The 26,188-nt window shown below is 40.9% G+C and overlaps 3 protein-coding genes across 3 annotated transcripts; 1 reads left to right on the top strand and 2 right to left on the bottom strand.

Moving 5' to 3' along the window:
* Window positions 1–1,064: 1,064 nt before the first annotated feature.
* On the bottom strand, window positions 1,065–9,961 carry LOC134642642 (vitellogenin-2-like). The gene is made up of 33 exons (XM_063494516.1): window positions 9,895–9,961; window positions 9,323–9,474; window positions 8,979–9,230; window positions 8,716–8,877; window positions 8,477–8,625; window positions 8,239–8,389; window positions 7,993–8,150; window positions 7,751–7,916; window positions 7,545–7,670; window positions 7,243–7,461; window positions 6,917–7,134; window positions 6,725–6,822; window positions 6,513–6,637; window positions 6,280–6,384; window positions 6,050–6,169; window positions 5,779–5,962; window positions 5,588–5,681; window positions 5,310–5,495; window positions 5,052–5,211; window positions 4,763–4,979; window positions 4,448–4,670; window positions 3,926–4,072; window positions 3,616–3,658; window positions 3,318–3,524; window positions 3,092–3,234; window positions 2,766–2,904; window positions 2,532–2,661; window positions 2,246–2,429; window positions 2,053–2,147; window positions 1,865–1,959; window positions 1,574–1,739; window positions 1,271–1,432; window positions 1,065–1,174 (listed from the first exon to the last, which is right to left on the bottom strand). Exons 1-33 carry the CDS (start codon window positions 9,959–9,961, stop codon window positions 1,065–1,067), a joined length of 4,953 nt encoding a protein of 1,650 aa, XP_063350586.1.
* Window positions 9,962–13,394: 3,433 nt separating this feature from the next.
* ctbs (chitobiase, di-N-acetyl-) lies at window positions 13,395–19,754 on the top strand. The gene is made up of 7 exons (XM_063494515.1): window positions 13,395–13,560; window positions 15,932–16,070; window positions 16,919–17,127; window positions 17,416–17,587; window positions 17,685–17,782; window positions 18,606–18,767; window positions 19,301–19,754. The coding sequence occupies exons 1-7, from the start codon at window positions 13,447–13,449 to the stop codon at window positions 19,487–19,489; spliced, it is 1,083 nt and encodes a 360-aa protein (XP_063350585.1). The 5' UTR covers window positions 13,395–13,446; the 3' UTR covers window positions 19,490–19,754.
* Window positions 19,755–19,955: 201 nt separating this feature from the next.
* spata1 (spermatogenesis associated 1) lies at window positions 19,956–25,770 on the bottom strand. The gene is made up of 13 exons (XM_063495415.1): window positions 25,584–25,770; window positions 24,467–24,681; window positions 24,232–24,338; window positions 23,705–23,822; window positions 23,462–23,515; window positions 22,945–23,353; window positions 22,134–22,299; window positions 21,994–22,054; window positions 21,755–21,872; window positions 21,558–21,683; window positions 21,163–21,338; window positions 20,269–20,367; window positions 19,956–20,138 (listed from the first exon to the last, which is right to left on the bottom strand). The coding sequence occupies exons 2-13, from the start codon at window positions 24,524–24,526 to the stop codon at window positions 19,983–19,985; spliced, it is 1,650 nt and encodes a 549-aa protein (XP_063351485.1). The 5' UTR covers window positions 24,527–24,681; window positions 25,584–25,770; the 3' UTR covers window positions 19,956–19,982.
* Window positions 25,771–26,188: the final 418 nt, after the last annotated feature.

Genomic DNA, 26,188 nt, shown 5'->3' with positions numbered 1-26,188 from the left:
TACAGGCTATACAGTACACAAACTCATGTAACTGAATTTTTTATGTAGGAAATAATTAATAATTAAGTTAAAGACTATATTTATATGAAACGTGTATACTTACCGCATTTGAATCATTTTAACCATATGTAACACCTGCATATGTGTTGTTGTTGTTTTTTTAAAAAGGGGGTTTGATTTTGCCACCCTATTTGATTTCCATGCCACCCTAAGAATATTTCTCTAGATCCGCCCCTGCATACTTGCTACATAAAGCCGCTTATTTGAAGACCATCGGCCAAAATCTGGAAAAAAAAAAAAAAAAAACGACATAAAACTGCTGTCCCCAGGTCCCTGTTTACGTCTACATTATAAGGATGTGAATAAGCCAACCTTCTACAAATCAAGGAGTGCACTAAAAGGGTCTCTTTCACTTGTACCATGATAAATGTTCCTAAACTGCTTAGGTTGTATTACAAATGTAATTTTAATGCGAGCTCATGACTTCTGTGTTTACATAGATTTCATGTTACTGCAAAATGTGCAACAAGTACATACAAGAAGAGGATGAGCAGATTTCTTTTAGTAATCCATTTTTATCTAGTTTAATCTTACTCTGTAAAATCACTTTGATCTATTTAATTTACATTTTTATTGTTTTTTTTTATATTTATTGCATTTCCTTAAGATTTTAATATTTTGAGCTCCTTACTGTATTATATCAAGCTTTTTACATAACATTTAATTGCATTTGATTTAGATTTATTTTATTTATTTTACCTTTCTTTAATTTTTCTATTCAGTTTTGCTTCTTTTGAGTAGACTTGACCTTACTGACGTTTGTTTGTCATGTTGCATTTTTTTCAAATTTTGGTTTCTGTAACTAACTCTTGGGACAAATTAAGTTGATCTTATTTATGTTTTATTATAATAAAGAATAAGGAAATATAATGAAAGATGAGCACAACAGTTTCATGCTTCACATGCTTTTCCAATTTATTTAAGTTTACAAGTTGAGCCAAAGCTAATTAACAACACCTGCCTAAAACAGAAAACAAAATGTCATGTGACCGAAGGCAATGAGATTAAGCACACTGAGGAGTGCAGCGACAGGCCAGGTGGGCTTCTGCAGTATCCCTCAGGTCGATGCTCTTCTCAAAGAAGCTGCTCAGACCAGAACGGTTCACAGTCGTGTCTGCAACAGTGAAAAAAGAGAAGTGATTGGTGACTGTACGTGATACCAAAACAGAGATAATGTTTTCCGAAGAAGCTCGGCTTTCTTGCAACTCACCACTGGGCAGGCAGTGAAAGCCAACGTTGACGGTAGTGGTTCTCACTGGGATACAGCCGGGCAGGCACTGCAGCACGGGCTCAACAGAGTAGCATTTGGACTCCACACCTTCAAAGATCACCTGCTTCTCCAGCTTCACAGATTCCTGCTTGATGGAACACTCTGGAAGAGTGTAGAAGGTGAAGGTAAGTATTGTATGTGTGCATTGTTTGATGCAAAATATTCATTGTTTGTGTTGTGACAAGTTTGCATTGCTGGTAATGTTCTCTTAGAGAAAGGTCAAGGAAATATTGCAAGGATTACCGGAGGGATCACGGCAGGTGTTTGAAGACAGAACCCAGGAGTGGGCGTAGCTGATGGCATCCTTGGTCACCTGTTCACTGGGTGTGCGGTACTCGTCTCCGACATTTCCGCTTGCCGTTCCACAGGCTCCACAAGTCTTTCCTTTCATCCAGTCTGCAACTTTAACCTGAAATAAAAAGGTTCAGATATTAGTACAATGTAGATTAAAACAGGTATACAAATAGGAAATTGCCTCAGAAAATAATAAATATACGTATTAGATATATGTATTATCAGCATTTATTGTATTACCCTCAGCTCGTTGAAGCCAAGGAAGACCTCCTGAAGACCATGGCTGGGTGCATTGAGAGCAATGCCTTCATTTGACTGTCTGATCTGTATCTTACCTAAAGTAAGTGTAAATATATATAAGCATGGTTTCAAATGGTACAATCTGGCAGTTCAATATTTTTGTTAAATTAAAAAAACAAAACAAAAACCTGATGGATGCAGGTATGGCAGGTTGCTTTTAGGGATTTCAACTCCGTTAACCATCACCACAATAGCGTTGTTCTTCCGATACATGTCCACATCGCTGTTGAGAAGCAGTTCAAATACATGTGATATAAGTGTTTTTTTTGGCTCACAGGCTGACCATTATTTCTTTTCCACATAAATCCTGGCTGCTCTTACATGTCTGAAATCTTAACATTGATCTGGTTCTGATCCTGTATTTGGTCTTTCTTCAGCAGAACCATGAATTTGAGTTCCGGTGTGCAATCCTGAGCCAAGACCTGGTAGCACGAGTGTGGCAGCTCATTTCTAGCTTTCCTGTTGTTGAATGTGGTCAGCGTGTTGTTGATGAGGGAGCATTCAACTGGAATGGAACGAAAAGGAAATCACAAGTCAAATCACAGAAATATGAAATCTGTTTTGTTTTTTTTTGTTGTTGTTTTTTGTTTCATTAAAATATTTTTACCTGCGTTAGCTTTGGTAACTAAATAGGACATCTTGTCAGCCCAGTTGTCCCGGGATGCTTGCAGCTCGGCGGCAGTGTTTCCAATAGGTAAAGCAACAGGTAGACACACCCCACGCTTGTAAACGATCGCCTGGAATATTAAACAGTCAGAAAGTGAGTTAGAAACACTTTGAGTGACAAAGTGCATTGCAAACATTTTCAGTGCATACAGAAGAAGGGGCCTCAAAACTGTACCTTTGGTGTGTTCAGCACAATATTCACGCTTGTCTCAGTAGCAACAGCTACAGTCAGTTTGATCTGATTACGAGGATTCTTGGCCTTTGCGTAGTTTACTCCATATTCTTGACCAATAGGGACAATGGATTTCAACGCCCTAGACAAGCATAAAGGTTACTGAGTTTTTTATAAAGCTTTTATCAGTTTTCAGTACAAACGACAGGTTCGAGAGGATGTCAGAAGAAAATAATTCCTATGCACTTCCATCTGCAAAATGTCTGCAAAAGCTTTTTGATAAAAGCACTGATTATATGCATGAATCGAAATAATGTCCGTAAGTTTACCTCTTTGCGTAGCGCTTTATGCTTCCTGGCAGTTTGTCCCAGGTCAGCTTCAAGCGGGCTGCGGGCTCATGACCCAAAAGACCAGTTTCAGCTACAATCATGGTGGAGTATTGCTTGCATTCAGCACCCCAGGCAATCTTGGCCTATAATAAATTTCAGTGAGTTACATCCTAAGCATCACACCTAATTTTAGTTGGTTACTTCCTCATAAGTTCATGATGTTTACCATCAGCTTGTGCGAGCTCAGCTGCACACCATCGGCACAGATTCTCCAGTTGTCCTTCTCAGCGACTCTGGCAAAAATCAGCTGCAGTCTGTTGGTCTGTTTGTCCAGGTAAGCTGCTAGCTGGTATCCCTGAACCTTGTGGTCGACTCTCACGGCACGGATTGCAATGGACATGGCAGGAGTGAGTGTGTTAGCGAGGTACTTGGCCTAAAAGTGAAGACCAGACATCGATATTAATAATTATGTTTATTCGCAGTTTAATGCGTAACACCGTAAATATCTTCATTTGACTGATCACCTTATTATAGATGGAATCGAAGCTGCGGGCACTGCTGTGACTGCTGCCGCGCTGTGTGGAGATGGCATGCTGCAAACAAGGAAACCACACATTTAGCCTGCTTAAACAGAAGACATGACGGAGCTTTGATGTGATGCCTAATAATTACCCTGTGGACGTGGTTCTTTCTGAACTTCAAGGCAAGCAGTTGTTGCTGTAATAGGAAAAGAATTGTAAAATAAGTGCTCCACATTCTATAAAATTCCACACACTTCTACATGCTGCGAAGAGAGGATGATTCACCTTAGACTGAGCACTGCGTCGAGAGGACCTAGAGCTTGATGACTTGCTGTTGCTGCTCTTGCTGCTCTTGCTGCTCTTGCTTTTCTTGCTACTCCTGCTGCTGCTACTGCTACTGCTACTGCTGCTGCTGCTGCTGCTGCTGCTGCTGCTGCTGCTGCTACTGCTGCTGCTTCTGCTTCTTCTTTTAGATGGGCTGAGCAAGTATGAAGCACTGCTGGAGGAGCTGTTAGAGGCTGATCGACTGGAGGATTCGCTCACTCTGGTGGACGCCGTGATAATAGGAGCGACAATGTCAGCCATCTTAGTTCTGGAGCGAGAGGAGGACCTAGAAGAAGATCTGGAAGATGATCTGGAAGATGATCTGGAAGATGATCTGGAAGATGACCTGGAAGATGACCTGGAGGAAGATCTGGATGATGAAGAGGAGGAAGAGCTTGAGGGAGAGCGGCTTGACTGAGAGCTGCTAGACTGGGACTTTCTGGAGCGAGACCTATGGGAACGAGAGCTGGATGACTGGGAGCTGCTGGAACGGGAACTGGATGAAGAAGACTTGCTGGAGCTAGAGCTGGATGAAGAGGAGCTGGAGGAGCTGGAGGAAGATGATGTGGTGTTCTTGAGGCCAGGTGCCAGTATTTTTTTTATTTTCAAGAGGACATTCTTATCCTCAAGAGCTTCCTCCTCTTCGCTCATGTCAATCGCTTTAATCATATTTTCTGCTGCTTTATCTCCGACCTGAATCTCAACTTCAATCTTCTCAATGACTGGTCCAGAAGCTGAAATATAAATTAAAAAATAATAATTAAAAACAAAAACAGGACTTTTCCACAATCTTTTGCAAATTACTTAGGTTAAAGCTTCCACTTGCCTGGAGCAATCCTAACAGAAGCAGCATGCTTTCCGATCAGAGCGTAGAGAGGGCAGTCTCTGATGTAGGCAGCATTGTGAGATTCAATCTCAGCGTAGGCTTTGAATCCTAGCGTTCTGCTTGAAGCACGAATTTTCTTCCTGTAGGTTTTAGGGAATTTCATTTTCCTCCCAATCTTACTTGGCAGGTCAGCAGGAATGATTTCAGATGACGCAGACTGTAAAGCCACAGCAGAGATCGCCACGTTTATTTCAAACAGTTAAATGTTGAAAATAGGACGCCAGTGAACCAAACTTACCATGCCACCAGTCAAAGATGATGCCATCCTGGAGATCTTTGAGTTGAGAGAGGCCTTTGAAAGCTGTGATGCAGCCTCAGACGAGATCAGTGGTGTGCTTCTTGCGGCTGGGAGGTCTTCCACATTTCTTGCAATGGCAACCGTCTCAGCGCTGTATGAGAGAAAAAACCCCACCCAATAAAAACAGATGCCGAAAAGGACCAAAAATATTTGAAATGCATGGCAATTAGTGACAAGACATGTACATACTGTGCAGATGCAATTGTGTTAATGCCCTGGAGAGACAGGAACTCAACCTTCAAGTTGCCCTTAACAATGTCAATCCTTGCTTTTATCTGTGCAGGAACAGCTGTGTAAACTTTGGCTTTTGTCATCACTGCAGCCTGGATTAAGGCGGTGTTCACACCCATGACTGCATAGGTCTGCATGGCAACACTGCATAAAGACAAAAATATTTATTCTTTAAGAGTGATCTCTGAATTCATTCATTAAACTGCGGAGAAGAAGCTTCTCAAGCTGTTGTGTACCTTGGAGCAACTGTAGCCCTCAGTTGGATATCGGACTCCAGAAGCTGGGAAACTCGGTAGTTGACAGGCAGAGGTGGTGACACAGTGGCTTGGACTAGCAAAAGAACACAAGAGAACAATATATTTTTCATATCAATATCAATATATTTTTTCCCTTCTGTAAACTTGTAAACTGTCCGAATGAAACTTACTTTCAACAGATGCAGCAGTCACAGCGGATGTAATGAGGCTGATCTCCATGGGCAACCCAACAGTGGTGGGAAGGATGCGACGGCACTCACCGAGCAGCATTGGTTTAGCAAAATGTGTTGCGTAACCAGACAGCACAGAATTTACAGCATCTCTGAATACGTTTCTCAAAGGTCCGCTTGCAAACTGTGAAGACAAAGTTGCTTATTAGTTTCAACTTAACATAATGCATCATTACTAAGAAACCATATGAGGCTGTGGGAGAAACCGTACCTGGATAAGCTGGTCAACCTTGGATTTGTCAATGTTGGCAAATGCAATTTCTTGTCCAAAGACCTTCACATACATAGAGGCCAGGGCCTGGCTCGAAGGATTAGCCCTCCACTCAGAAAGCTATTATGGGAATAAATTAAGTTAAAAACAAGTAAAAGAAAAAACAGCTCTCATGAAGAAAACGTGCCTCAGAATCCCATTTTCACTCTTGCCACAGTAGTTCAACTTACAGCTCTCATGGCTTGTTTGATCTTGGTGATCCTGTCTGCATTCTCAGAATTTTCATGTCGTCTTTTCAAAAGAGCCTCCTGGATTCCCTCAGTCCTCACTCCAACCTGAAAAGTACGTTATTGAATGCATTCGAGTGCAGATACTGAAAAATGTATTGTTTACATATTGAAGTCATTGAATTGCATTGCTGAGTGTTTGCTTTAGTTACTTACGTAACATTTAAACATCTTACCTCAAGAGCATCAACATAAGCTCCGGCCATGTAAGTACGGGCTTTGGCCATTATCATTCTTGGTAACACAGTTGCAGCGTCGTTAATTAAGACAGCGCTGGCGGCAGCACCCATCATCCAGGCATCTGGCAGGCAAATGGATAAACATCATCACACCACTTGCACAAATCTAAGGTGTGCAACAGCAAGTTATTTATCTGGTATCTTCTTACTGTTATAGGTATCCACATGGAAGGCTCGGCTGTAGCGGAAGCTCAGTCTGCCTAATTTGGGGTTGAGGAACCTCAAGGCAACATTACATGCTGCAGCACTTAAAATAGAACAAGAGGATATTTGAGATTCATTAGACTAGCATGCATAGATATAAAGCATCTTAGAAACATGAAAATCATTTAGGTTCTTACACAGAAGCGTGGTCAGGGGATGTGGTCTTGGCCAGGGCCTTCATGTAAGAGTAGACAAAGCTAACGACCTGCAGGTTCTTTTCTTTGATCAAGGCGGTGGAAATGCTAGCTGCTAGACCCACGGGGAGCTTAGTCTCAAAGAGCACCATGGCAGCAACCATACGGAGTTCTGCGTGGAGATGCTTTTCCATGAGCAGCTGAGCAGCTATTTCCTGGACCTAATGAGAAAGACCGATTACTTTAGCCCCATCTGAACACCGCACACAAAATAGGTCTCAAGTATACTGATTGTTATTGGTGGTAGGAATCAGAAAATGTAGTCTCACCATCTTGGGTTCCCTCTTTGCAATTCTCCTCAGGGCTAGAACAGCGTCAACCTGAACTTTGAGTGGGACTCGGGCAGCAGCACTGCCAAAGCCAGGCAGGAACTTCATGAGTGTCTTAAGGCTAGCGGGATGTCCAGCGTTATCCAGGCATTTGAGAGCGAGAGTGAGCTGATCGATGTCACCTGTTTCAACAGCCTCTGCAACTTGTCTATGTACAGGCTGTGCAAGAATGTAAAATCATTAAAGTTACTGATGTCAAAACTGAACTTTAGCAGAATAAAACATGTTCAAATAATACATACTGTCACAAGATCAGATGAGCAAGATGGCTGCGCTTTACAGAATCTGGAAATTACAGTGCCCCAGCCCAGCATCACAATCTCGTTGAGCACAGCGTTACGTTTCACTCTGTGGTTCTCAGCCAGGCTCTGAAAAGTGGTGAAGACACAATATAAAACTGATTTCATGTCACTGCAAATATATAGGAAAGCTTAAAAATAAGACTTACTCTGACAAGTTCAATGGTTTTCTGGTCAGCTGTCACAGAGTGCAGACATTCCAAGAGAGCCATAGCAGCTTCAGTCTCACTTAACTCATTAGCAAGAAGCTTCTCAATGAGGAACTTAAGCGCAGCGTGAGTGCGAATGTGGGGGACAGCATTCAGTAACCAGTACCTGGGAAAGAGGAGTACAATCCCATTACACGTCATGTTAGTTTCTTGGGTCTTGGCTGAATCAAAGCTGCACTTACCTGTGATCAGGTCTAGATTTAAACTGAGCCCAGAGGGACTCAATAGTCTCAAATCTGGCCACACGCATCACCTGGATGAGCTCAACAAACTTCAGAGGGGCATCTTCATGGACCTTGGCCACGTTGGAGGCTACCAGGTGGTTCAGAGTGCTGACAATCTGTGAGGAAACAAACAATACAGATAAAAAGGTTTGTGGATACAGGGTGAATTCAGAAAAGACTTTTTCCATTTAAATGCTGCAGTACCTGAGCCTCGGCGTGGGTGACCCTCAGAAGATGGATGGGTGTCTGGAGAATCTCACTGCCGTGCTCGTACTGCAGGGATCCGCGGTGAACATAGGTGTATCTGGCATGATCCACGGGGGTGTTCTCGATATCCAGGAAGGTCAGAATTTGCCTGTGAGGGGAGATAATCATTCAATCAATGTGGCACAATGCTTGTAAGCCTGTAATGAAGCATATTATTTTAGTTTAAACCACATACTTAGACTCCATCTGAGCAGCGCCATTCAAAATGTTGAAAGGTGAGAACTCGATGACCTCTCTAGCGACAGCCTCCATAATCAGAGAACCACTGGGTGCTGGCTTCATGATGTAGTTATAGGAAGCAGTTCCTTTCAGGCTCTTTCCTCTCTGCAATTATAAAACCAACGCAATCTTCAAACTGCCAGCATGAAGACTTCTATAAGAGAGATTATGAAAATAACTAGAAAATGCCCTTACAGCTTCACATTCATGGCATTTCTCTATGTGTTCCAAGCCGATGTCCTTCATGATTTTCTCCTGGCAGTGGTTCAGGTCCTTGGTCTTGGTCAGATGAATGCGTTCGGCCCTCGCGTCCTCCCTGATGACATAGTTGGTCTTGCACACACCGTGAGCTCCAGACTAGATCACAAAATACAATCAAAATATAGATTGTTGTTATTTTCCGTCAGTGTTCAAGCATTTTGCATGAAGGACCTGATGAAAGTGAGTTTTTTTTGTACCTCTTGCATCTCGTAGACATTCTGTGTCTTCTTTACATTCAGCTGCAGGAGGTTGATGATTCCCCTGTAGATATTCAGCACTGTTGTGGAGACCCCAGGAGGTGCAGCCAGTCTCCCGACAACGCCATTTGCATACTCAAACTTGATCGGTGTCGAGAGCTGAGTAGCCAGGGCTGTGGTGAGCTTGGTGGCCGGATGGAAAGGATCTTTGGGCCAGATGCCACTGTACTCCAGCAACTGAGGGTCTAGAAGCTGCAAGAAATAGAGGAGAAAGAGAGAGAAACAATGTTTCAAGTTGTCTGTTTCAATAATGTTTCATTTTAATTCTGCCTAGTGATCTGTACCTTCAGAATGTAGTCGTTGGCACTTGTTGCACTGATCAAAACTTTGCTCTGGATTTTAACTCCAGCTCGAGCCAGGCCCTCTTCAGGCAGGCCGCCCATAAGAACCGCTTCATATTTGTACATGTAGGTCTTAACAGAGGCGAATCCTGGGGCTGTGATAAAGAAAAAGAAACAAAGTGCATTTCTAAGGTGAGGGAGAAGCTTTCTCTATCAACTGACAGTGCCTTTTGTGTTTAATGTAACAGGACAACAACATACCCAAGTTGGACTGGTCCCCCACTGTAACATGAGAAGAATAAATGTTAATTTGGTGTCACAAATGACAAGAAACATGGAAGAGAATTTGTAAAGGGATAGTGATACTAAATTATATAAAATTTATGCTATTTTGCCAGAATGTGCTTAACATTTGGCAGTTAGCATTGTTATATTCTGGCAGCATTAAAATGCTAGCACTGGCAGTAACAATTCTTCTCAGCTGCAAGTCTATTGAAATTCTATTTCTTAGTTGTTATCTAATTCTTAAAAAGGCTGTTTTTTCAGAAGATGAATTTTTAGTTCAATTTAAGAACATTTAGTTGTAAATAATTCCTGCTCACCTGTGAGGGCCACAGCAAGAGCTAGTAGAAGCACCCTCATGGCTGGTGGATGTGAGGATCTGCGGGCAGAGGCGTCCTTTTTAAGCAGATTTTTTGCTGACGTTGCCCATCAAATGTATCATTAACTAAATGGCGGCTGTCTTTGGTGTTGATGTGACCATGCCCTGATCATACAGATTAGACAAAGTAAATAAACTAATAGAAAACATCACAGATGTGACAAGTTGTATTGACCTGGCTCTCACCTTTCACAAATTTCCAGAGATTTCCCAATGTCCCAATTACAAGAATATGTTTTTCTTCTATAGCACTTCACGCATTTTAAACACAATCAGTTTTCTAATCTTAAGCATTTCGCTATTTTCATAGGTATTTTAATTTATGAATGAATAGAAATATTAACATACCAATATTTCAACATCCTGTAGAATTAGTTTTATGTGTCCACTGTTTTCAGTGAGTGATTTAACTCAAACCATTGATTTTTTGGTGAGATGCTTTAAACAACAATTACTGGACAAAAGTTAAATAATTATCTCACACAGATATGATTTGTTTCCACTTAATAATTCAGTGAAATGTCAATGTGCCCTGGCACGCGAGTTTTTCACAGTCATGTCATCTTGCTCCTGCGACTGGCCATGACCAAGAGCACCTTTCAAAAGTCAATAAGCCAACACATGTTGACTTAACAACCACTGTCACAGGTTTTTTTTAAGAATCATAAAATAAATTATCTAATTTAATAAAAATCAAATGAGTAATAAAAAAATTTTATATTGAAATTGTGAGTTCTGTTTTGTCTTGGGGTGGATTTGGGATGCCAGGAACAGCTTATAAGGCATCAACAGATATAAAAGCTCATGCACACGTTTTCAGAGGCTATTAATATACTTAAAAAATAAGTGAGAGTTGAGTGACAAATTCAAATGCAGAGTAATTAAAAAAAATTAAATACAAAACGGCCATGTTTTTTTTTAATGTGATTGATAAATATTAGAACAAGAAACAAAAAAGCAATAAAACTCATTAAAAACCCTAAATTTAAATCTACTAACAGAAAATTCAAAAAGGATTCAGACCACAGACTGGTCAGGACTTATTGAGGCACTACTTATCCACATGTATTGATGGCATTTTGTAACTACTTATTAACTGATCTGTGTTTTCTCATTTAGATGTAAATTGTTTCATTGAAACACATTCACACTTCATGATTTTGTGAATTGCAAAATTATTTTGCAGATAATACAAAACGAAGAATATTTCATTCAGATTTTTCATGCACCACTATATTTATTAACAAAGGGGAAAAGGTAAAGGTTCACGTCTACAAGCATCAGACACAACTTGTGACAATGAAATCCCCACACCTATTCTTCTACATCACACTTCTTATCATCCTCAGTGTAAACGAGCCCTGTCCTGTTTGTTGGTACCTCTTTCATTTGTCTCTATCAGTGAATGAGGACGAGGTCACGTTTCCCAGCTATTATGAGACACAGGCTAATTTCAGGTCTGCCCCCCCCTCCCCTCCCCTTTTTGACTTGTACACACAATAAATTTATAGTATTTTAAATGAAGTTCTACAAGCAATTCACATGTTCCAATAATCTGGTATCCCCCACCCCAACACCTCTGATTGTTTTTAACTTAACGATTAATTGTGTGTGTTTGTGTGAGTAAACTGTGCAAAATTATTAATCCAAGTGTTACAGGGTTATTTATACTGTTGAGATACAATTATTATTCTATATACAATTGTAAAGAATAAATGAATAAATAACGATGCTCAGCAATGCTGGATAAAACTGTAAGTAGATCTGAATCTCTGCCAAAGAAAAATTATTTGACAAAATGATTTCACCAGCTCATTTTTATATTTTCAATTATTAAAATCAGGTAGAACAAAACATCAATTCAGCTAAATGTATTTATTTATTTTTGCTTTTTAGAGATATTCAGTGTTTTGCTCATGACCAGCTGTTCTTGAAGCCAAACAAAAGCTGCAAATTTCACGTTTGAACAAACACCACAATTTGTAGTGTTCACGTAATGCCACATTATTACACCCTGAGTACAAAACACATCATCGTTTCATCTGGTGCCCAACATCTTTAGCAGGTTAGCTTTTGCCAAAATGTCAGACAGTTGTTCATTCAGATGCACTAAAAACTGGACACAGCGTGCTGATTGCTGGAAACATCATGCAGAGTGTGACACTGGGAGCAAACACCTCCTCCTCACCCTCACGTACACACAGAGGGTTTTCATTGGACTCCTGACATCTGCTGGCTCTCCTGTGAAGGCCTGATTGGCAGATGGTGTGCTGGTCATCACATGCTGATTTTTGCTCCCCTAACTGCTGGATGCTTCTTTTCTCCTCTCTTTGTTACACCAAAGGTCTTCTCCTCATTTCGACCAGTTAAATTACCTTCAAAATCCTTAAATTCTTCTTTTCTGCTGTTCATGATAATTCAGTGATGTGTAAATACACCAAGAATGAAGGAGAGAAGAGCACAGAAACATAAATAAGAGATGATTTTAGTTCACATGTGCTGACTTTTGTGAAAAGCGATTGTTTTAAGCCTCATCTTTAAAGAAGGAAGGGAGTGCTCTTGATGCAGTGCCCTGGATCAACTTTTTAAGGGACTTTTAAGGAACACTGATGATAAAGAGTTAGGATATTGCTATTAGAGTTAGGATATTGCTATTATTTGACAATTCTGCACACATAAATGAAGACAGTCCTAGAAACTTGCTTTACGTGCATCTTAGAGAATAAATATCAATAAAAAATTACCTCAAAGATGTGTCACAATAGCACTGGAGCACAGCTATATAATAATTACAACAAACCATTCAGACCTTTATGTCTTTAGGACATGTATACTTTTGGTTAAGACACACGGTTGTTGTAATCTGGCTTCACAGATAACTATAACTGGGATCCATCTCAATGGAAATACTGTATATAGTGTTTGGGTTTGTTTTTTTTTTTAAATAAAAGGCCAAAGGAAGCACAACACTCAAAATACCTGTATTAAGTTCCCTTAAAAGCCTGCAAATAAAAAGAGATGACTCACATTAAATATCAAAGCTTTCAAGAGTTTCTTTGTAAAGTATTTATGTGGTACTTTATGATGACCCGAACAGAATAACACTTGACAAAGACACATTTGTGTAACTGATCAAAGGAAGAGAGGGTGATAATGGGTCAAATTGACCCATATCATAATTGGGAAGGTTAGATCAGAGATCATCATTTGGAGATGTGTTCTGCCCCTGAACTCAAATCTGTCAATATTTACCTGGTTTACTTTGACCTCTGTTGGCAGCCTGGCCCACTTTTTCTGTAATATAGAAATATATCTATTTAATTTTTTTCCTAGCGACTTGGATTACTTTGTTTTCTGAAGCTGTACGGATAAATGACAGCAGAAGTTTGTCCCATCTCGCACGCCGTAGGGCAGCTCACAGTCGCACGGGTTCACTCTGCGCTAAAATTTCCTCTTTCTGCTAAAAATGTTGAGCTTTCTTGTGATTTTGTGCTCGCTCCTGGCCGCCTGTAGGTCCAGCGTGTGTCCGTGTGAGAGACCGGAGCTCTGCCAGCAGATCCGCGAGGAGAAAGACTTCGAGGTAAACTTAGTTGACCAACCTGTTGCTGCTAAAACTTGGCCGAAAAAAACAAAAAACCTTTGAACCCTCCGCTCATCGCACGCAGCCAGAGATATCTGAGACACTTTACAGACAGTGTGGTGGCGTAAATCACGTAAGTGTTGGTGCTGTTGGTTTAAAAGCTCATTGGAAACAGGTGAAGTCACGTTGAGGATTTACTCTGATTACAAACAACTGCAATGAGCTAAGGTTGCTGCTTGGTGCTGTCGCTTTATCACACAAGTGCTGCTCGCCACTGTAATAATAAAAGTTGGTCTTATGATGGAGGTGTGACTCAGTAGCTACCAGTCCTCTTTAGTGTCGATTACAGGTGTAAAACTATAAGGCTCGTGGCCCAGATTCGGCCCGGCAAAGACTTCAGTCCGGCCGCTGGATGGCTTTGGAAAGTATGAAGAAGGGCAAAGGTTAAATACAGCTTTTAACTGTATTTTTTTAAAAAAAATAAGTTTTACAGTTTTTCCTACCAGTTAGAGACCTCTATTGTAATTCATGCTACACCAAAGCGATTAAGTAACAGGAAAACAATAACAAGCAAACCACAGATGTACTATAGAAACATAGTGGGCCCATTAGGCGTGGGAGTGAGCTTTTTCAGTAACATTTAAATGTGTAGTTAAAATTCTTTACACTTCACCCTGGTTCAGCCCACTTCAGTTATGTGGCCCGTGATGTAAACTGAGTTTGACAACCCCGCTGCAGATATAGACAAAAACATCAGGTCTTTAACTTTTTTAAAGAATAAACGAAGTTAAATTGATTGTCTACAACTCTCTGGTTTCAAACTGCTGCTGCTACTCCTGTTTGTTCATGCAGGCAGTGTTATATTTGAATAAGTTCCCCATTTTGAGGCCCATCTGGCCTGAAGATCATCCGCTTTGCAGCATGTTATAAAAATATGATTCAGCTGTTTGACAATATCTCTTAGAGACCATCCTCAGGTGAAACTAACAGGGCTGCTTTCCAGTTAGGCGAGCTCCCAGCTCTGTGTGTGTGTCCAGGGACCAGCTCAATAGTCCGCACACACACTGAACCTCGTATTGGTTTCCAGATAATCGCAGTCCTGCCCCATGTCATCACACACTGTTCTCGTTACGCGCTCTCAGGAGAACACGGTGAATGTGTGGCCCTTTGAAGTTTGTGTTTGGTTCATTATTTCTTTGTTGTAACAGTGCTTCTAGGCAAAAAATCTAATATTAATGAAAAGCATGATTGTTTCCTCATAAACGGTGCCACATTTGTAGGGAAATTTGTGCATTTGTGGGTTGTGCCCATGAAAAACTTGTCAAATCTTCTCCACCAATACCAAACAGCTTATTCTGCTATCGCACAAACACAAAATTCCTTACTGTTTGTGCTGAGTTTATATAAATCTGGGTAACATAGTCTGTTCATTTAATTTAATTTAATTTTATGCTTGTGGTTAATGCTGCATCTATTAACCACAGGCCATTAAAAATTAAGAAAACACCCCCAGAATTTTTTTCTACTTAGGAGCTTGAGGAAACTTCAGTATTCCCCAGTAAGGGTAAAAAAAACAAACAAAAAAAACAATCCCACCAACACTTTATTTTGTTGTTGTTGTTTTATGCCATAAAACATATAAATAGAACTTTTTAGCTCTTCTGTTTCTTCCGTGCTGATAAGAATGTGTCCATACCTGCCTGGAGGTCGCCCCTGTTGGAATAATACTCTAAACACATGACAGTATTTTCACTTCCCATTTACAAGGCACATCAAAGCCCTGCTGGAACACCAGGGGCTTTTCTGTTAAAGCTAAATATATTCAACTTCATAAAGTTCCACTGTGAAATAGTGAAGTGCTTTCTATAAACATGTATTTATGCTTGCTCTGCTGAATGCAGGATTTTGTTGACCAAAAATCATTCGGGCAAATAGTTTCAATAACAGTTTATTTGACATCAATCGTACAGAAGAAGTGCAGAAGAACGAGGATGGTATTTGTCTACATTTACCTATTTAACCAGGAAGTCTCCAGAGGTTAAAATCTGGTTTTCAGGGGAGGCTTGACCAAGAATGAACACCATCATAAGGTTACAAAATTATACACTCGACCATATAACTCTCAGATAATCAGTAAATCCCACTTTAATCTTCAGTTTCTGATTATTTTATTTTTTTTAGACAGCTGTTCAGTAGGCATACCAGATGTTCCTTTACACATACAGTACTTAACAGTTCTGACCTGACCGTACTTTCAGTAAATCCTCATCATTAGCTTTGCTATTATGCCACTGTATGTGTTTTAATTTTGTGTGTGTGTGTGTGTGTGTGTGTGTGTGTGTGTGTGTGTGTGTGTGGTCACTCTTTTCAGGTGTTTATATTTGACGTGGGTGGGAAGACATGGAAATCCTACAACTGGAGCATGGTAACAACAGTGGCAGCGTTTGGAAAATATGATGCTGAGCTCATGTGTTACGCTCACTCCAAAGGTGCACGGGTCGTCCTCAAAGGTAAGATAACTTTCTTTATTATACTAAGAGCTGACTGGAGTTTACCTACATGTAATCAAATATCTCTCAATACTTGCACTGATGTTGTGATAATTCCATATTTCATTTTTCCATTTATGTCTATTGGTATGAATCCTGTGACTGTTAAGTTCACAGCAGCACCCCTCACTGCTTTTTATTTTAATAGGAAATTTATTGAAACATATGCAAACATACATGGAATCACAATACACAAAGAAAAAATAATTTTTAAAATTCTAACAAGCTTGAAAGTCAACATTCGGTATTACCACCTTTATTTCTCAGCAAAAAAACCTGAACTTTCTTAAACACGATTTCTTTCTGTCAACAATCACTGCTCTACACCTCTCCTGACCTCCTCCTGTACATACCGTTGATGATTTGAAGCAAAATACAAATTTCAAATTTGGATTCATAGTTGTAGATAAAGAAATTAGAACAATTTGTGCATCTTTGTAACAGATTGGTAACAAAGTGCTTAAAGATAATATTTAAAATGTGTTTTTTTTTCTGACAAATTGTTATGTGTAGACACAACCCTGGTTCATCCCTTGAATTAGCTGCCTTTTATGCCCGAATGATTCATAGGTCAGCGTCTAAACAAAGAAACATTCCTCTGAAAACGATCAGATACAAGGACTGATGAGTGAACAATCAGCCAATGTCCAAAGAAAGACTGTTGCTCAAGACAACTTAAATAAATTGCAAGAAAGTCTGGATATAAAGAAACCAGGGCTGGCTCAATACTTTTGCACAGTACTGTATGTGGTGCTTCTTCTCATTGAGTTTTTGTACATTTGTCTATCTTTTTGTGTTATTGGGTAAAGGTGATGTCCCCCTCTCCTATATTGTGGACCAGGACAACAGAACTGCGTGGATAACAGACAAGGTCATGTTGGCCAAGAGTCAGTTTATGGATGGGATTAACATAGACATTGAACAAGCTGTGGAAGAGGGCTCACCAGAGTACTATGCCTTAACATCTCTGGTCAAGGAGACCACTGAGATGTTTCACAGGGAGATCCCAGGTTCTCAGGTAAAGCGGAATGACTGGGCACTCGGAGACAACGGTAATTTTCCAAGGCCAGTCTCTCAGTTTGAAATCCATACTAAACCCAACTTCACCAGTCTTCACAAGACGTGCTTATTTTTCTATATCGTTACAAACACATCACCCACTATAATTATTTTATCTGAGCTGAGCACTAAATCAGATAAAAAGTCTTTTGGCAAGACTGGGTAAATGAATAAAGGCCTATGAGCACTTTCTGAGTGATTTTAAAATCATCATCCCGTTGATGTTTACCTTTTCCTGATTCCTCAGGTCTCATTTGATGTTGCTTGGTCACCAAAATGCATTGATAAGCGCTGCTATGATTACGTAACCATTGCCGAATCCTGCGACTTGCTGTTTGTGATGTCCTACGACGAGCAGAGCCAGATCACCGGCGACTGCATTGCAATGGCAAACGCTCCTCTCCGTCAGACACTCGATGGTTTGTGGTCTGGTTTTATAGTAGAACAGGAGAAAAGTAGATTTACAACAACATGCCTAAGACAATGACGTGAAATACTTGGTGTCTTTCTTTGTAGCTTATGACCAGTATTTGAATCTGAAGATCAGTCCAAAGAAGATAGTGATGGGAGTGCCATGGTACGGCTATGACTATCCATGCCTCAACTTTTCCCAGGTAGGAGATTGTTCATTAAAAAATAAAAGTGAGGATTAGTTTGTTGTTGAAGGTTTTTGAAGACTAGCGATTTCTCTTCTGAAATATCGAAACATCTTCTGCGTGGATCTGCTTCAGACTGGACTGTGGCAGTCCTCTGACTTCTCTCACAGTGCCACTATAATGTCGGTGCTTTTGTATATAAAATGTCACAGCAACTATCAGACGAACTGCAGTTAAACTTGATAAACACACTTGCGATCCTTTAAATGCTATTATTTATTTTACTTTGTCTCAGACTGTCATTCATTTAGTCCATAGTTTAACTGGACGTCACACTTCTGTATCATGATGCTATGATGATGATCTCTTCTTGTTCTTCCAATCTTGCACATGCTGTGCTGTTACTGGAAAACCTCATCAGCTCAAACAGAGTCAAACAGATAGTGTGGGACACAGACCCCCCCGGCCCCGTCACAGCAGCATTTTTATTTATTATGAAGAAAAAAACAACAACAAAAAAACTGCAACATATTTTTCTCCTGAGCCTTAAACTCTTATTTGCAATGCATATTAAGTTTCTTCTAGATATTTATTGAGATTATTTGAAACTGATAAGTACAGAAACTAGGAATCACCTTTGAACAGAATGTTTAAAAAGGTGTATCCTCGAATGGGGACACGATGTTTGTTCATTCAGCTAAACAAAGCGGGATAATGACATTTTTATAGGTTATTAGCCGATAGCATTACTAACCTTGCCCAGTGTGGGCCATATGTGATATAATATGAGGTCACTTCTGCCTGTTATTATAACACACCGTCATTTCTTTTCTCACACCAGGAGGGAGTGTGCTCTATAGAGAAAGTGCCTTTCCGTGGAGTTCCTTGCAGCGATGCTGCTGGAAAACAGAAACCTTACAAGTGGCTCATGAAGCAGGTCGACAGCTCGATGTCAGGCAGGCTCTGGGACGACGAGCAGCAGGCTCCCTACTTCAATTACAAGGTGCTCAGTTTTCTTTCATATTTTAAGGATAAATTCTTTTTCTTCTTGAAGTATACAAAAGCATGGATAAGGTGTTCAATTAATTATAAAATTAAATGTGTATTTTATCAAATATTTGGGTTTTGGTTTTTTTGCTTCCAGGCGAAATGTTTTACGTCTCAGACCAAAAAGGCAATATGTGCAAGAAAGGATCTGTGCACTGTTCAGCTCCAGTTAATATTTAAAACAAATATTAATATGCAAACCAAGATTTCAACTCATGATCATCTCTTCAGGCTTGTGTTCTTTGTATTTTGCCAAGTTTAAGTTTGACTAGCTTCATGCCTGTGTGGCGCTTGTATTTCAGGGAAGAGCCGTTTATCTGGATGCACTTTTAAAGTACAGCAGTGTCACTTCCCAAACGGAAGGAATTAGCCTTCTGAAACAACTATAAACATTTCTGCTATTTGCCCTCAGGGTGGATGGACACATCTTTTCAGACCACAAGATGGCGCTATCATCAAATTTATGTTGTTGCTTCTTTCCCCCCCCAGGACCAGGACGGACAAATCCATCAAGTTTGGTATGATGACCCACAGAGTATTTGCCCAAAGGCGGATTCGATGATGTCTAAGGCCCTGAGGGGTATTGGCATGTGGAACGCCAACATCTTGGACTACAGTGATGATCCGGTCGCCAGGCAACAGACAACAATGATGTGGAATGCTCTTTTAGGATGCTAGCCATGCACATGACAAAGCTGCAGAAATGTCCACCATCCCAGAGCCCGCTTCGTTTGTTGCCAAGTCAACACCTCCCTTTGTAGCAGTAAAGGGGGTGTTGTGGACTCGGGGAGGCATACTTGCACTTGAGGGTTAATTGTTTCTTTTATTGCTGCTGCCTTTGACTGGGTTACATTCCTCTTTGCTAAGCGAAATAACTGTGATTCTCTAAAAAGGAAAGCCAGTCTTTAAACGTCCCTACACTGAGCTTACTGAGATTTATGCACTTTTATAAATAAATAAAACTTGTTTCTAATAAATCTTTGAATGAAATTACAGAGTAAGCAGTGGTATTTTGTTATCTCAGCACATCAGAGTTTACATCATCTGAGAAACCCAAACTTAAATCGACATTATAAAACAATGCAAACTATTTTGGTCCAATCAAATAACATAACTAATTAAAAGAAAGACACATTCAAGTCCAAAATAATTAAACCAGAAAACGGGTTTTTCACGTGCAGTTTATTCTGAACAGGGTGGCGCTGCTCTGGACTTGTGCTCCGTGCCGTGGAGTATTTCCCATCAGGCCAGGATGAGATGACTGACTCTTCTTCTGAGCCAGCTCAGCCTTCAGGGCTCTGAGCTCAGTGGCAGCCTGTTTTCTCAACTAGAAAAACATTCATAGGAAACACAAGAAAATGAGCTCTGCTGTGCTCCGTGATTAGATGACTTTATTGATGATATGTCTCTTGAGCAACCAGCTCAGCTATTTTAACAGTTTTCACAGTATCACTTACCTTTATCTCCGTTACCAGCTTCATCTTGGCATCTTCTACCTTCCTCTTCAGGTTGTCAATCTCGTGGCTCTCAGTCATGATCTGAATGATGAGCTCATTCTGTAACGGATAGTCCGTCATTAAGTTTATGGGTGGAAAACTGTTTATGGACGAGTGGCCATTTGAATTAGATACACCTGTTCAACTACCCGTTAACACAAATATCTAAATCAGCCAATCATATGGCAGAAACAGTGCGTTTAGGCATGTAAGCACGGTAGAGATGAGCTGCTGAAATTCAAACTGAGCGTCAGAATAGGGAAAAAAGATGATTTATCATTTACTACCTGACTGCTGGTAGTAAGACAACAAATTGTTACTTTGATATGCTTGGTTGAAGGCTACAGCAGCAAGAACGCCACACCGGCTGCCACTCCTGAGGGAAGCTGAGGCTACACCAAAATGGAAACATTAGACAATTGGAAAAGTTTTGCCTGGTCTGATCCAACTCTATTTCTGCTGCAACGCTCGGATGGTAGGGTCAGAAACTGGCCCCTGTTAGTACCATTTCATCATTTTTTTAAATACCACGGCCTAGCAGAGTGTTGTTTTTGGGATGTGATGGAACAGGAAATTCAAATCATGGATGTGCAGCCGATAAATCTGCAGAACTGTGTGATGCTATCATGTTAATATGAACCAAAATCTCTGAGGAACGTTTCCTGCATCTCGTTGAATCTGTGCATAAAGAATTAAAGCAGTTCTGAAAGCAAAAGGGGGTCCAACCCAGAACTAGGTGTAAGTAATGACTGGTTCATTGTACAGACCTGAAACTGAGCCACTGAGATTTTAATATTAATACTGAAGATGCATTTAAAAAAAAAAAAAGAAGGGAATTGTGTGGTTAGATTGTACCTTTATGGAGGATCTTCCTTGATGTCTGGGCTTTGCTCTGTTGTCTCGGGCCTGCAGCTGATGCAGGACTTTGTTGTAAAACGTCTCCAGTTCTTGTCTCAAGTTTCTCAAGTTCTCGTCCAATGGCGCTGTGGCCTTCTTGGCTTCAAAATATTTCTTTTTCCAGCTGTCACGTGCTTTATGTTAAAAGGATGGAGACAAATTGGTTAACAACTTTAACAAAAAAAATTTCACTAAATTGTTAGCGCTTTAACTCATTTTCAGATTGGAGAATAATTAAAAACCTCTGGGTTTATCCAAGTTTTAAAAGCAGCAAAAATATAAAAACGTCCTGAGTTTGAGATGTTACATGTTTGCAGCAGTGCACTGCTGACAAACTGATGACTGGTGCTGACCTTGGTTCCTGCGGTGTCTGTTCTGGGCTAACAAGTCTTTCCCCTTTCGCAGGAGCTCTTGTCGCGTCCTCTCCAGCTGCTTTCTCTCCTCCCGTACCAGCTTGATTTCACTGATTAGTTCTTCCCCTTTTAAATAAAAAGCCCGTCAGTTGTACTAATAACAATTAGCATAAAGCCTGCAGATACGTCCGGCTTACTGTTTGTGTGAAGGACTGGAGAAGCAGCCGTTTCATAGGTGACTGTGGCCAAGTCTAAACCTGAAGGTGGTGATACGCATCTGGCAGGCTTAGACAACGGAGCTAGACTTTCTGACAGCTTAACAGAAAAACATCAGAAGATTATCCTGCAAAGTGTTTTACAAAGAGCACTGAAAAGGAGATGATCATGTAACCAACCCAAGATATATTTTGTGTTTTTTCTAAATGTCACACGTTACCCCGGCTGTTCGATTGTTTCTGATGGACTTCAGCGCGTGTTCCTCTTTTGATTTCCCAACCCTGAAACACACATACAGGTAGTTTCAGCCGTGTCCATGGAGTAAGAAGTTTTCAGGTCAGTATGCTGGCTGCTCGGTACCCGTCTGTTAGGGAGAAGCCTGAATCTCTGTCCTCCAGGGACTCGGCTACTCCTGAATGTCTGGCTGCTCTGTTTCCTCTTTGGTTATGTTTCTTCTTTCTGCAGGTTTCTTCTTTCTCTGGCAATTCCTTCACCTGAGCTGAATCAGCCACACACTGCTGGATATCTGTAAGTAGAAAAACTGCATCTGTCTTTTCTAAGAGTTTCAGCACATGGAGGGATATTTTATTGCATCAAATACAAGACAACGACTTCTTCTTTTGGCTGCTCCTTCTAGGTGTCACCACAGCGAATCATCTGCCTCTTATTTCACCCTAGCATCCTCTTCTGTTACACAACCCCTCTGCACGTCCTCCTTCACTACATCCATGAACTTTCTCCGAGGTCTTCCTCTTTTCCTCCTTTCTAGTTGCTCCACATTGCACATTCTTTGTCCCATATATCAACTGTCCCTCCTCTGAGCATATCCAAACCATTTTAGCTTTGCCTCTCTAACGTTGTCTCCAAACTGCTCAATCTGGGATGTCCCACTAATGTATTCATTTCTAATCTTGTCCGTCTTTCACTCTTGCTTTCATTGTTCTGTCACAAATGGCACTTGTCTCCACCCACTCCACCCTGTTTGCACTCTCTTCTTCACCTCTCTTGTGCACCGTCTATTATTTTGGATGGTTGACCTCAGGTATTTAAACTCCTCCACCTTCACTATCTCTACTCCTTGTAACTTCACTCTTACACCTTTCTCCCTCTCATTCACATGTTTTCTGTCTTGCTTCAACTGACTTTCATGCCTCATTTCTCCAGAGCATACCTCCACCTCTGCAGCCTTGCAGTTGGGGTGTGTGCAAAGCAAGCTGGGGTGTCATTTGCTCCTGCCCTCGAAAACACTCCTGCTCTGCTCTCCTGATGAAGGAGAGAGTTTCACCTTCCTTCTCCCCACCTCCTTCTGAAGAGCTGTAGCTCCTATCATCCCCTTCTTCCTCTTCCTCCTCCTCCTCTTCTTCTAGCCGGTGTGTGGGAGGGGGCTGATGGGAATACTGGGGGATATGGGGGAATTTGATGGGCTCCTTTGTTCCTGTTGCCCGGCTGCACGTTTTGGGAGGGTGGTAATAGATCTGGTGGTCTGGGGAGGTGCTGGTGGTGTCAGGGGTGAGAGACCGAGAGCAAACACTGCTGTCATTCTCCACAGCGGGCAGCAAGTAAAGCTCTGGCTGCGTGGCCTGCCGACAGGTGACAACAATGTGTTACTGGAACCAACCCACTACATAAAAAGAAGCATCATCCGATTAAATGTTTAGATTTAAGTATGCAACACTGACTCTACATACATAGGGTGGGGCGAACACTTTCACTTTCAGGTCTTGCTCCTGTTTGCTTTTGACCTGCAGCAGACAAGAATTTGGAAGCTGTAAAAGGCACGGCAGTAAAAAGTGTGTTCCCCACTCGCCCGCACACACGTTTTACACCCTTTAGTCCGAGCAGTAAACTGTCTGTGCAGTTTCTCTCTATTGTGTGCCTGGTGAAATACAATCAGCTCTACAAAAGAGCACTAAACAGCCAGCTGCACTCACCAGCGCCAGACTGCGCCCCACACATTTAAGGAAGGAGAATTTGTTGACGCTTCTCTGTGCACCAAGGAGAGCGCCCAGCTCACTCCTAAGAGTTTTCAGGGTAACATCAGGATAAACCCTAAGGTCACAGAAAAGGAGAGGTGGTGTCCACGTTAAAAAAAGAATGATAGTCAGGATTGATCAAGAAAAAAGCTACATGTCAGCTATCGCGTGCTCAAATAAATTTGATTTATCAAGTTTAAAAAGCAAAATGACACGTTCAGCAACTGTAATACTGTAATTTTTCAACTGAGACTTGGAAAAATTGTATCATCGCAACACTTTTAAAGCACTGAACAATGTTAAAGCAGTCTGACATTGTTATCAGACAATTACATTACCGAATTTCCTAAGAACAAAGCGTAAGTAATACAACATATCTCAGTATCTTTTATATGTGTCTGCACAGTGGACGTGCAGTCGAGAAGTGTTAAACAATCCTTATCTTGAGTTTTCTATATTAAAACAAACATTTGCAGCAGTTTCACCTGATGAAACCGGCTGATATGAAGCTCTCTGTGGCTTCAGCAGGGACTTTATTGAGCTTCACATTCCACTGGTCAGCTGGCACAAACAGCACATGGAGCTCCAGAAGCTGCACACGAATGCAAACATGATAACACGGTCGGTTTGCAGTATCAGGCATGTGTCTGCTTGCTTGAAAAAAATAAGTTTGTCATTTTATTTCATCCTTAAAAAGAAAAAAGAAAGAAAAGAAAATACCTTGCAGCTGTGAGGTCTCCTGTCCTCTATATATCTCGCTGACGCGCAAGACAGCTCCATTAGAGAAGAAACAGAAACACTGGAAGATTTCTGCTTTTGAGCTCTGAAGGCGTGCACTGCTAAGTTCCAGTCTGTAGTAATCAAACACACTCAGTTGTCCAGTGAAGTTTCTTTTATGAGAGTGCCAGCAGTGGTTGCTCTGCTGCGGATCATAGCTGCAGAGAAAAAACATGAAGCCGCTCATCTGCGATGAGCACTACGGGCGCAATTTGTTCCGTATTCAGTCTTTAGGGTTGAAAGTTGAGTGTGTGTGTGTGCGCGTGTGTGTGTGTGTGTGTGTGTGTATATATATATATATATATATATATATATATATATATATATATACACACACACACACACACACGCGCACACACATATATATTAGGGGTGCAACGATACACAAAATTCACGGTTCGGTTCGGTTCGATACTTTGGTGTCACGGTTCGATATTTTTTCGATACAAAAAATGTTCATGCTTTTTTAATTTGTCATTTATTAAAATTATAAATATATATTTTAACTCAAAAGTACAGTTTTTTAAATTTAATGTTGCTGAAACGACAAAGTAATAAAAACATAAATATCTCATGGAGAAATCCCTCATCTTTGGAAAAGAGAGTTTATTACAGAGAAATGGCTCTTTCCAAAATAAAAGCTATACTATACGCTTCTTCTGGGGTATACTCTCAGCAGCATATTAAACATATCAGGTCCCCATAAGGAGAATCATGTGCTAACGGCTGTCTAAATGACTCGGGTAAAGTTTGTATCATGCGTGCTTGTTGTTTTTGTCTGCTTCCACTTGTCTTTGCACTAGGATGATGTCGGAGTAAATGTGCAGTCATATTCGTTGTGTTCCCACTAGTGCTGTCAGCGTTAATCTGAAATGACATTAATGCCACAACACGGCAAATCTCCGTTAACGAGCTACCGCGGATCGCCCCGTGCGTGGGGCTGGACAGCGTCAACACGTTAACGAGCAAACTGCGCTAACGCACTAGTTCCCACCCATGTAATTGAGCATTGCGTGGCACATCCGACATACTGTTTTACTTTTGTCCATGACGCGCTTACCTTCAGGGTCATACTTCACATGAAGACCAAAACAGTTCCAAAGGCCAGATCTGAATGAGGGTGGGGGAGGTTCAATTTGCCATGTTGCAACGAGCTAAGCTTCTGTCTTGCTAGCTTGCGCTGCGCTCAGTGGATCTGCGCTCGACAGTGCAGCCTAGGCGGAGTAGTCGAACGCAGATCCACTGAGCTCTCAACACAGACAGCATCGTCAGAAGAAAAGTTGATAAAATAAATTAAAAATTTTGTATTGTTCGATACACATGCGTACCGAACCGAAAGCACTGTATCGAACGGTTCAATATCGATACGAGTATCGTTGCACCCCTAATATATATATATATATATATATATATATATATATATATATATATATATGTGTGTGTGTGTGTGTGTGGAAAGGGAAGCGTTTTCAACACCAGGGGGCGGAATTTCCATTTATCTGGCGCTCCTTTCTGGTATTTGTGGGAGTTGTAATTTTTAAAACTTAAATTGAACTTGTGTTGTTGGTGAGTATCAGAGAAACCGTCTGGAGATCCATAACAAAGGTGATGATTATATGCTTTATGAATCTCGTTTTCACTACTACAGTTTTCAAAGTAACGAAA

This window comes from Pelmatolapia mariae, linkage group LG15 (genome assembly GCF_036321145.2).
Source record: "Pelmatolapia mariae isolate MD_Pm_ZW linkage group LG15, Pm_UMD_F_2, whole genome shotgun sequence".
Lineage (NCBI taxonomy): Eukaryota > Metazoa > Chordata > Actinopteri > Cichliformes > Cichlidae > Pelmatolapia > Pelmatolapia mariae.
This window is presented reverse-complemented; position numbering and strand designations above follow the sequence as displayed.

Bases quoted from the DNA above. Each gene is read 5' to 3' on its own strand.
- LOC134642642 (XM_063494516.1), bottom strand. From the start codon at position 9,961: ATGAGGGTGCTTCTACTAGCTCTTGCTGTGGCCCTCACAGGTGAGCAG. The intron at 9,231-9,322 runs GTACAGATCACT...TATTTCTTGCAG, and splicing joins CCAACGACTACATTCTGAAG to CTTCTAGACCCTCAGTTGCT. The intron at 3,525-3,615 runs GTGATCAGTCAA...CTTCACTTTTAG, and splicing joins TCGATTCCATCTATAATAAG to GCCAAGTACCTCGCTAACAC.
- ctbs (XM_063494515.1), top strand. From the start codon at position 13,447: ATGTTGAGCTTTCTTGTGATTTTGTGCTCGCTCCTGGCCGCCTGTAGG. The intron at 17,588-17,684 runs GTTTGTGGTCTG...CTTTCTTTGTAG, and splicing joins TCTCCGTCAGACACTCGATG to CTTATGACCAGTATTTGAAT. The intron at 18,768-19,300 runs GTGCTCAGTTTT...TTCCCCCCCCAG, and splicing joins CTCCCTACTTCAATTACAAG to GACCAGGACGGACAAATCCA.
- spata1 (XM_063495415.1), bottom strand. From the start codon at position 24,526: ATGGAGCTGTCTTGCGCGTCAGCGAGATATATAGAGGACAGGAGACCT. The intron at 21,684-21,754 runs GTAAGCCGGACG...TTTATTTAAAAG, and splicing joins TCCAGTCCTTCACACAAACA to GGGAAGAACTAATCAGTGAA. The intron at 20,139-20,268 runs GTAAGTGATACT...ATGTTTTTCTAG, and splicing joins AGCTGGTAACGGAGATAAAG to TTGAGAAAACAGGCTGCCAC.